Source organism: Felis catus, chromosome C1 (genome assembly GCF_018350175.1).
Source record: "Felis catus isolate Fca126 chromosome C1, F.catus_Fca126_mat1.0, whole genome shotgun sequence".
Taxonomy (NCBI): domain Eukaryota; kingdom Metazoa; phylum Chordata; class Mammalia; order Carnivora; family Felidae; genus Felis; species Felis catus.
Genome location: NC_058375.1, coordinates 59,289,768 through 59,307,778, shown reverse-complemented (window position 1 = coordinate 59,307,778; position 18,011 = coordinate 59,289,768). Strand labels below are relative to the sequence as shown.

Below are 18,011 nucleotides of genomic sequence, written 5' to 3'. Positions count from 1 at the left end.
TGAAGTTTCTTTTGAACTACCTCAATTCACTAAGGCTATTGAAATAATTCTTGGATTCACTCATCTTTTTGATAATAAGACTCTGTACAAAACCAAAACTCCCATTGAGAATGACAAGAGAGGAAGAAGGTCTTTGTGGCTATTGTCATGTAACTAAGAAAACTTGAATCTTGATTAGGCTTACTGGGTGCCAAGTGCAAAGGTTCTGTTGCTTGCACCTGCAGAGCCTGGAGTTTTGGATGAAGAACCTTTAATTATCTTCATCCTGAAATGACTGGCTAAACAATGAATGGAAGTAATCCCACTGAGTAAATGAAAAGGGAAGACTCCTCTTTTATGAGCATCTAATCACACAGGTGTTAAATACCCCTTCTTGACCCTTTCACTGCTGGCTTTTCCCAACATCTGTTCTTTGCTGTTCCTCACATCTGTTAATAACATTTCTCTAAAATTGATTTGTTTCAGTATGCAATTGCTTCAGCTCACAGCCATATATGATTTGATACAAGAATGGTATGCCTACATTTCAGCAGTGCACACAAATTTGTCTATTCCAAAGGATGCCATTGTACTTATGAAATTGAGAGGCTCAGGTAGTCACCCTCTCTGCTACTTTGGTATAATTGAAAGAAGTTACATCTGAGCAAAACAAAAACTGTCTTCATGGAAATAAAAACAGTTCTAGAAACACAAATGCATGCAGAAGCCCACATTTACACTCCCATTCCCTAAAAAAAGCAGCATACACTCCTGGGTCAGGGCCAAAATTCACAGAGTAATGGAGTGTGATGGTAAAACAAGTAAGTTCTAGAAGCAGTCATTTAGACTTTAGCTTTTGGTTATCTCTTCTAGGAAGGGCCCAATATGCTTCCTTAAAACACAGAACATTTTTTGGTAGAAAATAAGTATTTTATACAACTTAGCTAAGCATACTTACAATTCATTATTATAGCTCCAGTTTGAGACTTAATTAATCATAATTGTTGTGAGGTATATATTTCTGGCAAATAAGCAACTATATACCATACTATGATGCAATTAATTGAAGCCTTTTCCTCACATAAAATTCCTGAGTACATTACAACTCATGAGCACATAGAAACCTGTTGAACCAGAGATGATTTGACCTGAAAGTAATGAATCATGTAATATAGGATGTGAACTAGACCTCACACATCTACTAGTGCCACTATCCAACATACCCAGAATGTCTCCCAAGAAATATTAAACCCACAGTACTCCAGTATACAGTTCCTTATACAAAACCTTACACAATTGCATGGTCTCATAAGTTTGGGAAAAACTTCATACCCTACAATATTCATAACGCATACTTGCACATCAGTCTCTGAGATGTGCTCTAGAAAAGAAACCTGCTGGGTATAATCAGACATTTCTGTGGCCGTAGAACTCTTTTATTTACACAAAATAATAGGGTTCAGAATGAGATAAACTTGGAATTTCACTACAAATGCCCTGTCACTGCCAGTTAACTAAAATGAGTTGACTCAGGTCCAATGTGACCAATGATCTATTTAATTAAATTTTCTCTCAATTCCTTCCTTTTTTATGGATTGGCCAATGACTTTCTCATCATCCTAAAAATTACTGCAACAGCCTCCTAGCTGTTCTGCCTGTTTCCCCTCATGCCTCTCTACAGACCATGATCCATTCAGCAGCCAAAGAATATTTATAAAATATTAATCAAATGATTGTCACTCTGCTCAAAATCTCCAAAACCTCATCTCCTTAGAACAAAATTCAGAGGCTTTGCCATGGGTTACCAGACTCTACACAACCTGAGCCCCAGCTGCCTGCCCAATCTTCCCTTCTGATTCTTCCTCTCACTTATCTGCTTAAACTGTGATGACCATTTAAACCTGTTAAGTATGTTTCCACCTCAAGCATACTCTCAATTCAAATCTTTTCCCTTTTCTATTTCTTTTTATTATAATAATTTACTATATATTATCACATGATTCCTTTTCTCACATCATGCAATTCTCTGTTCAAATATTGCCTTATCAATAAGGACCTTTATGGGGCGCCTGGGTGGCACAGTCGGTTAAGCGTCCGACTTCAGCCAGGTCACGATCTTGCGGTCCGTGAGTTCGAGCCCCGCGTCAGGCTCTGGGCTGATGGCTCAGAGCCTGGAGCCTGTTTCCGATTCTGTGTCTCCCTCTCTCTCTGCCCCTCCCCTGTTCATGCTCTGTCTCTCTCTGTCCCAAAAATAAGTAAACGTTGAAAAAAAAAAATTAAAAAAAAAAAAAATAAGGACCTTTATGACTGCACCATATAAAGCAACACATCTTGATATTACTTTTTTCTTTTACTCTGCTCAATTTCCATCTTAGCTCATACAACTTTCTTACTATTTATTTATTTATTTACTTTTTTAAATTTACTTTTTGTACGTGCATGTACAGGCATACACATACACACACCCTTCAAAAATGTTAGCCCTATGAGGCCAGAAATATGACTTATTTTCATTAACATGGTCCCTAATAAAAATATTTGTTTAATTGATAAAGTGATGAAAAATAGATAGGTGGATAAATCCACTTCTCTTGAACAGTTATTTTTAAAAGAGGTAGAATAATGTGAATAAAGGTTCATCTGTGTCCCCAAGAAAAATCAATAAATAGAGCCTTCTATGTTAAGTGTATAATTTTTAACCCCCAAATGAAATCTATATGAGACTGCCTTCTCCATATTGATTACCCACAGCCCACAGCCCTTTCATCCTCTAACACACACACAAAAAAAAAAACGTTCTTAGAACTTTTTCTTATGTGCAGTGTTAACTCTGGACTTATTCTTCATGTATGCTTCCAATGACATTTTAGGCATTTTTCTATTTTCAGTGTCCATCACAGCAACCTGTGAACCTCTAGACAACAGGATCATGTCCCTTTAACTTGTGTGGTAAAGCACCTAGTGTTGAGCCATATGCACAAACAACTGCATAAAAAGCCTTTTAATGACAAATTAGATTTTATTTCAGTTCATTACGCATGGGTTTTCAGGCAATGTTCCGGATTTCATGGTTTTGTTTGTAATGAGTCATGGCCCCCTTGACAAACAAGAGAGTAATTAAACTAACCAGGTTATCAATAGAAGCTTGTGATGGATCTCCTGTTGCATATGGTTATTTCATCTTCAGTAATAGTTGGATATCATAAAAGATTATGCCCTCTTAGTGTGACAGGGAGAGAAGGAGAGATTAAAGCCTATGAGAACAAGGGTGGAAATGCAATCCTACCAATGCCTCTCACAGGCAAAACAGCGTCATAATAATTGAAAAATAAGTAGGCTTTTATGTATAGACGTATTCTGTATATTTTATGTGAATCTTTGCCTTATAAAGATAATTAAATTTAGTAAGCGATTTCTTATATGAAAGTGTGTGGATATACATATATTTGTATGTATATGTATATACACACAAACCTACACATATATACATAGACATATATATGTATATGTGTAATATATTTACATATTTGCATATATACTACATATATACATATATAAATGTGCATATGTATCACCTCATAACTATTTCTTCAAATATTTTTGGTAAACATTTTCTTTATTATTTTTCACCAAGTTATTAGCAAGCACTTTAATAAAAATATTTCTTTGCAAGGTTTTTTTCCAGAACTGTAATTGAACTATTACTATTAGGAATAAAAACACCACAGAGAAATGGAGGTGCTGCAATTTCAAAGTGAAGTATCGCCCTTAACAGAAAATGATGAATTTGCTAGGGTATTTTTAAAAGGAAAGGCAATGTTCTGTAGTAAGAGTGTTTACAGTTTTCATATTCACTGCATATTGAAAAATCATTAAACTCTATACTTTTTATTGCTTTCTAAAGAAATCTAAAATATATCCAGAGTGCACACTTACTCAGGTCATTTGTCTGAATGAATTAGTATTTGCATTTTCAAGGTTGCTGTTGTGTTGACAACTTTCCCATAGTGTTATTTAAAATATATACTATGTTCAAAAGATTGATGGAAAATAAAATATTTATGAAAACAGATATTCATATAAAACTCCTAGAAGATTACGTAGGAGAAAATCTAGATGACCTTGGGATAGGTGATGACTTTTTAGGTGCAACACCAAAAGGCTTGCACAATCCATGGAAGAAATAATTGATAAGCTGGACTTCATTAAAATTAGAATTTGGGGATCTGTGAAACACACTATTAAAAGTATGAAAAGAAAAGCTACACACCAGGAGAAAAATATTTGTAAAAGGCACATCTGACAAAGGACTGTTATCCAAAATATACAAAGAACTGTTAAAACTCAACAACAAAAATACAAACAATCCGATTAAAAAATGGGCCATAGACCTTAACAGACACTTTGCCGAAGATATACGGATGGCAAATAAGTATATGAAAAGATGTTCTGCATCCTATGTCAGCAATGAAATGCAAATTAAAACAATGAGATACCACTACACATGCAGTAGAAAAACCAAAATCTGGAACACTGACAGCTACAAGTGCTGGCAAGGATGCGGAACAACAGGAGCTCCCATACATCGCTGGTGGGAACACAGAATTATAGAACCATTTTGGAAAACAGTGTGGTGGTTTCTTACAAAACTAAACGTAACCTTATCATATGATCCAATAATTGCACTCCTTGGCATTTAGCCAAAGAATTTAAAACTTAATGTACACAAAAACTTGTGCATGGATGTTTATAGGAGCTTTATTTATAATTTCCAACTCGGAAGCAATCAAGATTTTTTTAGTAAGCAAATGGATGAATAAGCTGTGGGATGTCCAGATGATGGAATATTATTCCGTGATAAAAACAATTGCTCTATCAAGCCATGAAAAGACATGGAGAAAACTTAAATGCATATCACTAAGTGAAAGAAGCCAATCTGAAAAGGTTACATACTCTATGATTACAACAATTTAACATACTGGAAAATGCAAAACTTTGGAAACAATGAAAAGATCAGTGGTTTCCAAGAGTGGAGGGGTGGTAGAGATTAATACAGCACAGAAGATTTCTAGGGCAGTGAAAATAATTTGTATGATATTATAATGATAGTTATATGTCATTATGCTCTTGCCTAAACCCATAGTATATACAACACCAAGAGTGAAATCTAATGTAAACTATGGATTTTAGGTGATAATGATGTGTCAGTGTAGTTTCATCATCTATAACAAATGTACTGCTGTGGTGTAGAGGGTGTCAATAACAGAGAGGCTATGCATATATTGGGGCAAGGAGTAAATGGAATATCTCTGTACCTTCCACTCAGTTTTGTGTGAACTGAAATTTGCTCTAAGAAATACGGGGCACCTGTGGCTCAGTCAGTTAAGCATTTGACTCTTGGTTTCAGCTCAGGTCATGATCTCACAGTTCGTGAGTTCAAGCCCCACATCAGGCTCCACACCATGCTTAGGATTCTCTCTCTCCCTCTCTCTGCCCCTCCCCTGCTTGTGCTCTCTCTCCCTCAAAATAAATAAGCTTTTTAAAAAAAATTTTGTTAGTGTTTATTTATTTTTGAGAAAAAGAGACAGAGTGGGAACAGGAGAGGGGCAGAGAGAAAGGGAGACACAGAATCTGAAGCAGGCTACAGTCTCTCAGCTGTCAGCACAGAGCCCAGCGCAGGGTTTGAACGCACGAACCATGAGATCATGACCTGAGCCGAAGTCAGACGCTTATCTAACTGAGCCACCCAGGTGCCTCAATAAATAAATAAACTTTTAAAAAATCACACATGCATAAAACTTCTAATGTTTCTCTCCCAAATTCACTGACTTACTATCTTACCCATCTCAGACAATAGGTATTCTAACTTTGCAGTTAAACCCAATGAAGTCACCATGGACTCCTCTCTCATTTTTTTAAGTCTGTTAGGGAAATCTTATTGCCTTCAACTTTACAATCGACTCTAAAGCCAATTACTTTCACTACCTTTAGTGCTACCACCCTAGTCTGAGCTACCAACATCATTGCCTTGCATACTGCAACAGTTTCCTACTAGTGTTCAGCTTTCCTCCTGTCCTCACTATTGTCTTTTCTCAAGACAGCAGCAGCCAAAATACCTTTGAAACTAAAGTCAGATTCTATCTCTCTTCTATAGTAATTCACCATTTCACTCAGAGGAAAGCCAAGTCTTTAAAATGGCCCTCAAAGTCCACCTGAGCTTCCATCCTTTGGTCCCATGTATCAGGGTCCTGCAGAGAAACAGAACCGATTTATGTATGTATGTTTGTATGTATGTATACACACACACACACACACACACACACACACACACACACATCTATATCTAAAAACCTATAGATATCTAGATAGGTAGATATACACATACATATTTACACATACCTACATGTACACACACACACGCACACACACACACACACACACACACACAAAGAGATTATATTATGAGGAATATCTCACGTGATTATACAAACTGAGAAGGGCCCCAAATTGCTGTCTAGAAGAAAAACCCAGGAAAGTCACTGTATAGTTCAGTCCAATCCAAAAGCCTGAGATTTGGGGGAGCCAATGGTGTAAATCTCAGTCCAAGGAAAGAAGACCGATGTTTTAGCTCAAGCAGTCAGGCAGAGAAGGGGTGAATTCTCCTTTCCTCTCCCTTTAGTTCTACTCATGCCTTCAGTGGAATGTATTATGTGCACCCAATTGGGAGAGGGCCCTACACTTTACTGTGTCCACCAATTTGAAGGTTACTTCCATACAAAAGCAGGCACACCCAGAAATAATGTTTCGCAAATAGCTGGACACTGTGACCAAGTCAAGTTGGCAGCAATTAACCATCATCACACTCTGTCTCCTGAAAATCTCCCTTCTTTCTCTTTGCTTCAGCCACACGGATATCTTTGGTAATTTTCAAACAAACCAGGCTTGCTTCAGCCTCAGGGCCTCACTGCAAGCTGTTCTCTCATCCTGGAAGCCTTTTTCTATGGATAGCCACAGGGAAAACTCACTCATCTACATCTAGTTTTTGCTTAAATCTCACTTTTCTTGATGAATCCTCCTCAGATTACCCCACATAAAATTGCAATCCATGCCTTGCTCTAATTCCTCTTATCTTGCTCTAATTTTTTAAACCATTTTCTTATCACCTTCTAACATTGTATTTAAATTACTTATTTATTTTATTTGCTGCTTGTAGTCTATCTTCCCATCCCTCCCTTCATCTACAATGTAAGCTTCATCATGTCAGGGAGTTTAACTGCTTTGTACCTTGAGAAATGTTAGGCGTATATTGATAGCTCAACAACTATTTAATGAATAAAGGAGTGGCTCTATGGGGTGCCTGGGTGGATTAAGCAACTGACTCTTGATTTTGACTCCGGTCATGATTTCACAGTTTGTGAGACGGAACCCCGCGTCAGGCTTCACATTGACAATGCGGAGCCTGCTTGGGGTTCTCTCCCTCTCTCTCTGCCCCTTCCCTGCTCTAGCTCTCTTTCAAAGTAAATAACCTTTCAAAAAGTAAAGGAGTGACTATGCTACAAAGAAGCTTTTTATGCATCATTTTGTGTGCTTTGATCTCTGAATATGCAAATATGAACCAGACACCCTGCCTTCAAGCAGCTAGCAAGAAAGTCTGACATATCCATAAATAATAACAATACAAGATAGAAAGTATATATTATACATTATGAGAGATTTAAATCTACTATTCAGAGAAAGGGGAGCTATTTTCAACCAGAGCAACAGGAAAGAGCATGGAGATACCTAATTGGGCCTTGAATTTGTAGAAATGGAAAAGAATAGCATTCCAGGTAGAAGAAACAACCCCCCCCCCAAAAAAAAATCACTAGTGTGCTAAAGCACAGGGAGTAAGCAGAAAAAAGCACAGAATAATGAAAGAGTTCAGGCTTTGAGTCAATATACCTAAATCAATATGCCAATATTATACCCAAATCCTGCAGCTAAGTAGCTATGTGACCTTAGACAAATTATTTAACCTCTCTGAGCTTCAGTTTTCATATTTATGGTTTTGGGATAATACCATCCAGCTTAGCATTTACTGTGAGGAAATCGTGAAAATAAAGCAGCAAGCCCAGTGACTGGCTCCTACTGATCACTCAATAAATGAGAGCTATTATGGGAGTGTAGTTTGACTGGAGTACAGATGAAGTGTTCCCCTCAACAATGCCATTTTTCCAACAGGAAGCATGGCCAAAATGTATTGCATTTACTCTGCACTTCTTGGGAACATTCATCTATTGTCCAACGTGAAAAATGAAGCTGAAAATGACTAGTCTTGTATTAGAAGCATAAAACACTGAAGATGTGATGCATTGGCCTATCAGGCATAAGATTGCTTTGAATATAGAAGGAATAAAAATATATGTGTGTTATATTTCTGCTGAAGATTAGTTTTACTTACCCACCAGTTTCTTTGTTTGTTTGTTTCTTTTTCAGTTGCTCCTACAATTCAGGAAATTAAATCTGGCACCGTGGCCCCGGGACGCAGTGGATTGATAAGATGCGAAGGTGCAGGTGTGCCGCCTCCGGCCTTTGAATGGTACAAAGGAGAGAAGAAGTAAGGACTTTGTGATTATTACTGTGTTTCAAGCACTTTGAGCTAATGTGTTTGTGTTTCAGATGCTTACTTTAAGCCATTTCTTTAACTGGCTTGAATGATTCTCAGCAGCCTCCTCGCAGGCAGGCAAACTGAAGGGGCCCACATGGGAGGGATGAGTAGCTAATAGCATCTAGAAGAAATGTCCACTTTGGTTTTATAGGATCTCGGAAATGCCTGAAAATCCCACATTACTGATGCATTTCATTCCTTCCCTTCTTTTCTGAACCAGAACACCATTGCTCTTGTTGGCAGCCATGTTTACTTGGAAAGTAAACTAGCTTTTAAAGGACTTGGGCACAGCTTCCATGAGTGCACTCCAAAAGCAACCGGAGCTGCTGCCTCTGCCTGGCTTCCTTGATAAGTCTCAACCCTTTCACCTGCCTTACTCTCCCACAAGGCATTTTAACATTTCATTTTACAGAACACTGTGTTTTAGATATTCTATCACTAAAGGGCCTGTAGAGGAGATAAAATACATAGTTAAAGGACTAACCAAGGGGATTTTAGGGTTACTGGAACTTTAGCTCTATATGATTGTCCCCTTGAGGAGCCCCAGGAAAAACCTTGACAAGAGCTATTGAACAAGAGAAGACAGGACTTGACTACTTTCTCTTTACTTTCAACCAGTAGGCTCATTCAGACTTCTTCAGCTGCTCTTATCAAGCCATCAAAGAAGAGTGGAACCCCTGTGGGTTAACTGGAAGATGTAATGCAGAGGGGAGGATATTATCTATAATATATTTTTTTTGCTTCCAAACTAGGGAGAAACGTGTTCAAGAAAATGTTAGATTGGACCATATGAAACTGCCATTTATAGCCAAAAAAGCTGAATATTGGCAATTCTGTACTGTTTGACATATATGCATGGGGTTTACTTACTTATACCATCGCTCATGACTAATTACAGCTAAATGTCTGAACTGAAAACTGGTGAAATGACATTATGAGCTTAGATATTGCCATAATGGATGTCACTGGATGTGACATAAGCAGCTATTTTTTTTCTTAAATGGTAATCAAAAGTGGATTTGTAGAAGACCTTCTCCCTCTTCAACAGCAGCCTTAACAATAAACAATATCCCCATAACTATCTCATTTGACCCGAATAACTGGCTCTGCTTTTATCTAAAATTGTTTGCAACTATTTTTATGCAGCCTCTTTCACAATTTGGTGTGTTCCATTTTTAGTTCTTCTTACTAATTAACGTTTTTACTAATTCTAAATCTACCTCTTTGTAGCTTCATAGAAGCCCTTTATTTTTATATACTTAGAAGTAGATAAACTGGGTCTGTGGTCACCCTGGCCCTACTGTACAATATTGTATATCAGCCAATATAACCTTTCTCAGATTCTGATAATCCAGATTGAGAAGCTTCCAGTTTGTGATTATCTATATAGACAAATATCTAGAAGAACGGTTCCCAATCCTCGAAAGTTATGAAACCCTTTGTTCAAATATTATCTTATATGGAAGCCCAGTAAGTAATATCTATGAAAGCAGGACTTCTCTGCTAGATGTGGGATGAATAGAATTTCAATTCCATCTGCTCAGAACCCTCCCTTCTAACAGACTGTCCTTGCAAGGGCCTCCCCCAAATCCCTGGTACTCCACAAAGCACAATTTAAATAATGACAAACTATTTAGTATAGCTTTCAAAGTCACTGCTGAACCTGTCATACCTTTCTTACAGGCTAATGGAATTATCCCTAGTAGTACATGTGAGAGCTCCTTTGTTAAAGTTTTTTTGGTTTCTAGTATTTTGTGAAATGATGTCCTGAATTTTTTTTTCTGTTTCTCTCTTTTCCTTTCCTAAATTCAGAAACCATTGTCATAAAAGGCTACAATAATCCTTAGTCCACTTTCTTGGCCTATAGCAAAAACAGCAAAGGACCCATTGGTGTCCGTAGTCATAGCTTCAGTGATTTTTTTTTCCCTACTGGAAAGATGGACTATAGCTTTCATTACATTTTCAAAGGAGTTTAGAACCACTGCTAAAAAATAGTGGATTGATTCTCCCCAATCGATGCCCTTTCCCAACACACTCACACACCTAGAGAAAATCTGGGAGCTGTGAAAATCAGATGCACCTGTCAAAGGCAAACACACTTTGGTTTCAGAGTGAAGTGCACATTTGTCATTTGTTCAGGTTATATTTAAGGAAATACCCAAATTACCAAATCCCACTGAGTATATAAATTCCCCTCAAAATTACCATAAAGCAAATTTGAGAATGTCTGCAGAGTAAGAAAGGGAAGGCTTCTAGTTGCTGAATGATGGTTGTTACACTCCCTGAGTGGGTTTACCATGCTATCTTCTGGGCCCAGGCCATCCAAATATTTATCTCATTAAAATGAAAAACTATCCATGTAAAAAGCACCTGCTGTTTGACAGGCAGGGTTCTAAATTGTTAACAAACATTAGCCCAATTTATTTTCACAACAAACTGATAGGATAGATACTATTATTATTCTCACCTTTTGCTTGGGGAAAACCAAAGCAAGGAGTGTTTTTAAGTCATTTGAACAAAATCAGACAGTTAGTGGCAGATCTGGGATTTGAACTCAAGAAGTCTTGCAAATCTTCATGCAGAGTCCATGCACCTAGCATAGGTCATGGCACTTCAGAGACTATCAAAAATAATTTGAAATGTCAATACTAAATGGCAGGGGTAAAGGCATCGCAGGTCATTTGTGACTCAGCAAAATAAAAGACTGCACATACAAACAATCAGACTTTCTGAGTTTATTTAGTCAAAGACACAGAAATAATGGAGTCAAGGTAGACACACAGAGAAGAAACAGATAGAGCACATTTCTGAGCTGTTTTCTTGACCTCAGGGTCACTAACAGAAACATGAAGCTGTCAGAGACCCTGTCAGAGTGTAGCAGAGTTTTTACAAGATCTGGAGAAGTTTTGTTTCCTAGAGATCTTTTATAGTTGGAGCTTACAAAAATATTCAGAAATAACTTACTCTTTCAGGTCTACTTAAGAGAATGTTTATAAAAACTCATTTCTTTTAAATTAAGATCTTCAAAGCCAGATCTTCATTCAAATAAAATACGAATAAATAAACACAAGCAAATTAAAAAAAAAAAAAAGTCAGTACCTCAACATCCCTAGTCCTATCTCTACCTATAGTTCTTCCACATCCTATAAAATCCATTTCTGTGTGCTGAGAATAATCTAAAAACCTTTTAAAAAACTGCAAAATAAAGCACAATTTAAAGAAAAGAAGGAAACAAACACTTACTGAGGACAAATCACTTTCTAGGTTCTTTAAATTCTTTTATCTCACTTATTCTTCAGACGTCTGTGAGACACAATTTATTGTCCTCAATTTACCGATGACAGAAGTGAGACACAGGAGACTTAACCTGCCCAAGAGCATTCAACTTAAAAGATGCCATCAAGGCACATTTTATTGTTAACCTTTCAGCCCACATTGTTTCTGTTGTATACAGTGCCACTCTTCGTTATCTATTGCTAAATAACAAATTAGCCCAAAACTCAGCATCTTAAACCAGTAAGCATTTATTATCACAGCTTCTGTGGATCAGAATGGGAGCAGCTTAGCTGGATAGTTATGGCTCAGGGTCTCTCATCAGGTTGCAGTCACGTGTCACCTGGCAACGGTCATCTGAAGGCTTGACTAGAGCTAAAGGATCTGCTTACATGCCCGGCAAGTTAGTGCTTGTTATAGACAGAAGGCTCCGGTTAATCACCATATGGACCTCTTGATAGAGCTGTTTGTCTTCTTCACATGGTAGTTGACTTTTTCCAGAGCTAGTGGTCCAAGAGAGAGCAAGGTAGAAGCTGTTTATGACCTAGTCCCAGAAGTTATGTTCTGCCATTCAGTAATATCTTACTGGTTACACAGAGTGACCCTATTCAATGTGGAAGGGGCAAAATGGGGACATGAATACCAAAAATTGAGAATCATCAGATACTATCTTCAAAATAGCTTCCACACTGTCTCCCTCATGGTTGACATGGATGGCAATAAAAAAAAAACTATATTTTATATAGTTTTTTTTTTATTTTTTTTAACGTTTATTTATTTTTGAGAGAGAGACAAAGCATGAACGGGGGAGGGTCAGAGAGAGGGAGACACAGAATCTGAAACAGGCTCCAGGCTCTGAGCTGTCAGCCCAGAGCCTGACGCGGGGCTCGAACTCACGGACCGCGAGATCATGACCTGAGCCGAAGTCAGCCGCTCAACTGACTGAGCCACCCAGGTGCCCCCCCCAAAAAACTATATTTTATATTAGACATATTAGCCATTTGACATTTAGTTTATTGCACTGTTTAGATAAGCATCATGGGAATGACTAAAGTTATATACTAGTTATTAAAATAATATTCTTTGGTATAAAATGGTTTTATTTTTTAACACTATAGGCTTTTTCAGCATACCTGGTAGGTACAGTGCTCACAGATTTAGTTTTACTCCATATACATTTTAGTATTGGGAAAATCAGAGTTCAGAGCTCAATTATGTAGAAAGCCAAAAATATTAACTTATTTTCTTGATAATAGAGAAGATTGATAAAAAGAAATGGACTCCTTATATCCAGTGGAAGGGTATTTTCAGAATAGGCAAAGTACTATTAAGCAAATAATGTCTTTGATGACATGAAATTAAATTAATCTATGACTTGAAAACAGTATATGTATTTGAGATTAAGACTAAAAACATAAAGTAAATTGTAATGGACTACCGTTTAAATAAATATTGCAGAAACATGGGTTTTGTATCATTTTGTGAAGATGGCATTACCATCGTGTTTTAGATCAGTGATGTAGGCAGTGGTCCACAAAATTTTTGAAATATATATCCCTATAAGTAAAATTTAAAACTTAGCAAAAACTAAGTATGTGCATACTTATTTGTAAATTGTATGCATTTTTGAAGTATATTGCAATATATATTGCAAACATTAAATGACCTAAAACAGATAAAAGTTAAAAGATGAGATACAATTATAACATAAATGGGCATTCTATTATTTTCTTCTTAAAATCCAACAGATCAGTTTGTATCCAACTTGGAGTACTTTCCCTCCATTTTGGAGACTCCTATAAAGTATGTTAGTTTAAAATAAGGAATTTTCAAGGGCAATTTTAATGCCATGCATATTTTACCTGACATGCTAGCTTTGTAATCTTATAACACATGCAACTGGCTGTATACTATCTTGCCCATTGCTCACATAATTCTAGCTAGATTATGCCTGAGGAAAAAAAAAACTATCTCACAAAGGTAAAATGAGTCACTGAAGGGAAGTACAAAATGGGAAGTAAAGTCTAATTTTCAGGAAACCTTGGTGGGTAATGAATATGTTTATGGAGTTGGTAGTGATGATTTCACAGATGTATACTTAACCCAAACTCATTGAGTTGTACAGATATATATGTCTGTATATATTTAATGTGTATATATATATCAATATATATTTAATGTATTATATATATATATATATATATATATATATATATATATAAAATACCTCAACGAAATGATCTTAAAAACAAAAACACACCAACCCATAATTTCCTGAGTCATGTCAAGATATCCATTTTCTCTAGATTTATACCATAACTTTGATTATTAAGAAGAGACTAGAGGGGCACGTGGGTGGCTCAGTCGGTTGAGCATCCGACTTCAGCTCAGGTCACGATCTCATGGTTTGTGGGTTTGAGCCCTGCGTTGGGCTCTGTGCTGACAGCTCAGAGCCTGGAGCCTGCTTCAGATTCTGTGTCTCCTTCTCTCTCTGCCCCTCCCCCACTTGTGCTGTGTCTCTCTCTGTCTCTCAAAAATAAATAAATGTAAAAAAAAAATTTAAAGAAGAGACTAGAAATGTTAATTCATTTTCTCTCTCTCTTTCCTTTTCTCTCTCTCTCTCTCACTCTCTCTCTCTCCCCTCATTTGCAAAGCCATTTTTATAAAATTAAGCAGTTGCATATTTTGATTTAGAAGGGTACTGGAAATAACTTCATTACCACTCCATGTTAGAAATAATCTTCCCTGCTTACCTGAGATTTTAACAAATGTGCATTGGGCACTTAACTGTGATGTAATTTGAAGACTGAAAAGGAAGTTCCTGCATTGAAGAAACTTGTGTTTCTTATGTTATTTCTCTATCTATCTATCTATCTTTAATTTTATTCTGATGATTTTTCACTCTTTTTAGTTCATAACCCAAGTCTTATCAATACAATTTGGTTGCCCCTGTGATGATTTTATCAACCAAGACCAGGGAAACAAAAGATAAATATATGAAATAAGTGAGAGCATTTCAACTGCTGGGAAACGGAAGACACATGACCATAAGATATACATACAAATTATCACATTTAAAACTTTGGGCCAGTCAAACAGAATTGAAAGTGGGCTATTCCAGTTTGCATTCCCTGACTTAGAGTTTACAGTTTATCATAAAAATCACCAAAATGAAATAAGTTCCACATAAGAAGATCCTAAGGGAGCCTAAGTCAAGTCCTTGAAAGTGCACAGCAAGGGTCCATTCAGCTCAAATCAGAATATTAACAAATGCTTCAGGGAACAGGTAGCTTTTGTGCTTGATACCAGAGAACAGTATTTCTAAACATTGCAAGGAGTCAAGAAAAATCATAAGAAAGAAAAGAACATAGTCAATGTTATATAAGCATTGTGCAGAGAGGTTTTATTATTCCCTGGGGTACAAGATGTGAAATCAGGTGTAATAGGAGGTAGGGTTAGAAATGCATGCTGGGGGGTGCCTGGGTGGCTCAGTCAGTTGAGCGTCAGGCTTCGGCTCAGGTCATGATCTCGCAGTCTGTGAGTTCGAGCCCCGCGTCGGGCTCTGTGCTGACAGCTCAGAGCCTGAAGCCTGCTTCGGATTCTGTGTCCCCCTCTCTCTCTGCCCCTCTCCCACTCATGCTCTGTCTCTTTCTGTCTCAGAAATAAATAAACATTAAAAAAAATTTTTTTTAAAAAGAAATGCACGCTAGGGCAAGACTTGGAGCATTTTAAATGTCATGATAAAGCATTTAGACTTGATTCCATAGGCTTTAGGAAGCCACTGAAGGACTTTTCAAAAGTAGTAAAAGTATCCCATCCCTGTCTTCATAAAATGTTTCTTAGAGCAGTTTGGATGGCAAAGATATAAAATATGATTTAACCTAGGGTATTAGTTGTGCAATTAAAAATCAGTGATTGATTAGGCTAAAAGGAAAGGACCATTTGAAGATAATTTTAAGTTTTCCATCTCAGGAACAAGGTGAATGGTGAAGTTGTCAACCAAGGCTGGGAACATAGGAACAGAGATTTGAGAGAGCTGGGCTGAGTTTTGTTTGGGATATACTAAAATTGAGGTATTAATACTGCACACACAGTCCATTAGTAAACAGCTAGATTTCAGTTGTGTTCTTAAAATTCATAGCAGTATTTCCAAACTAAATACCTAATCTTATGGTTCTTAAATGTCCCTAGAATCAAGTCCTAACATCACAGTATGGCATGGAAGGCCTTCATGTTCTTGCCCCTGTTTACCTCTCTGACCACAAATCTTGCCATTCTACCATCTCACAATAGGGTGATAACTATCCTAAAATATTTTGGCCACGAACTGTGACATGATCTCTATCTTTCAGGCCTTTTAATATGTTGGCCATTTTGCTTATAAGCCCCTTTCACACACACACCCATCCTGGCTACCTTCCACTAGTCCTTTAGTCTCAATTCAGATATCATCTTCTCTCAGAAAACTACCCTGACCCCTTTCTACTAGGAAAGGAGTCTCTCCAGATGTTCTCCCATGTTCTTACCTCTATCAAAGCACTTTTTAAGCTATATTCAACTTTTTTTACTAGTCTCTCCTCTCCTAATCTATAATCTACCTGAGCATGAGGATTTTGCCCTGCTCAACCATTGTGTTTCCAGCATCTAACATGGTGTTTGAAATACACTCTATTGCAAGAATGAGTGGGGCCTTATAATCATGTGAACGTAGAGCCATTCTTATTTTAATACAGTTTCAAACTGAGAAGAGACTATCACTACAAGATGCATCTGTCACCCTAGATTGTAGGACACTGTAAACCCAATACATGATTGCAGAAAAGACACTGGTTTCTGTTGCTCAGTTCTGACCTTCCAGGATTTCGTTTTTGTGAATGTGATCTCTGCAAAATGGTTGTGTTGGTATATTATGGGATGAAATTTGACATTAAAGTCTTACGCACATTGATATTAGAAAGGCAGTTCAAGCAGAGGGAAAAAATCTAGTCATAGGCCAGGTTGTCAGGGATACAAGGCTCACTGCAGTCAGGGGAGGACTGACACTTGCACTATAGCCTTTGTTTATTTGATGTAAAGTTAAAGGTAATATCCTCCCCATGTGAATCAAACCGTCACAGGCAAGGCAACCCAAAGGTCTCTAATCTAAAATTATTAATTTCATTAAAATTGATAAAGTAAACAAGGCATACATTTTAAATAGCCTAATAAAGTCTAAAATCATTAAAATGTCCTAATATATTATAATACATTAATTTATTCAAATGTGCAACTAAAGATAGATACCCCTTGGGGCTGAGACATTGATGCATGATATTCTTCAGTCTGTTCCTAGGAATAAATGATATCATATTGTATTCAAGCCTTAAGTACCAAACAACACAGTAAACCAATAGGTTGCCATGGCAGCATGTTCACATCAATTTTCATTTCTCTCTGGTATCTAGCAGTACTTGCTCCTCCTTCTTTTTACTTTTATTTTTTTTATCGGCCCTGCACATCTGTGAAAAAGCTAGATGAGGTTGATAATACACACATAATTGAGACTGAATTTGGCACATCTTGAAATCATGATACTATGATCTTTTCAGTCACTCTCCTAGATCTTTCCTTTAAAAATAATTTCCTGTATTTTCAATATTTAATATTTTGCTGCCATCTGAGAGGAAATGTATCTGTTCTGTCTAAGAAACAGACCCTGGTATTGAACAATAATAACACCTATCATATGTCTAGTGCCTACTGCATTTGATATAAATGAGTGTGTTCATAGATATTACATTTTATATATTTAAAACCCATTCTTACATCAACACTTTGAACCTGGTTTCATTTTTTTCATTTAACAGATGAAAAAACTAAGCAGTACAAAAATGTAAAAACATAATTCATACAATTCAACATAAGTATACAATAACTACTCACTGTATACCTATTAAGTACACAACATTATGCCCCATGCTTAGAATATAATGAACAGCAAAAGCTAGGAAACTTGCCCTAATGGAGTTGCACTCTAATGGGGAATATGGACAGTAATCCAAAGTCATACAAATCTATGAAAACTTATACCTGAAATGTTGTGGTAAAGAGAGCTTTTTGATGTGCTAATGAT

At 36.9% G+C, this 18,011-nt stretch overlaps 1 protein-coding gene across 4 annotated transcripts in view; it reads left to right on the top strand.

Moving 5' to 3' along the window:
- NEGR1 (neuronal growth regulator 1) overlaps nt 1–18,011 on the top strand; it is an 851,322-nt gene that overhangs the window by 646,884 nt on the left and 186,427 nt on the right. For all 4 annotated transcript variants that reach the window (XM_003990224.5, XM_045036007.1, XM_045036008.1 and 1 more), the window contains exon 5: nt 8,455–8,575. In XM_003990224.5, coding sequence (XP_003990273.1) covers nt 8,455–8,575 — 121 coding nt within the window. The remainder of the gene's footprint in view (nt 1–8,454; nt 8,576–18,011) is intronic.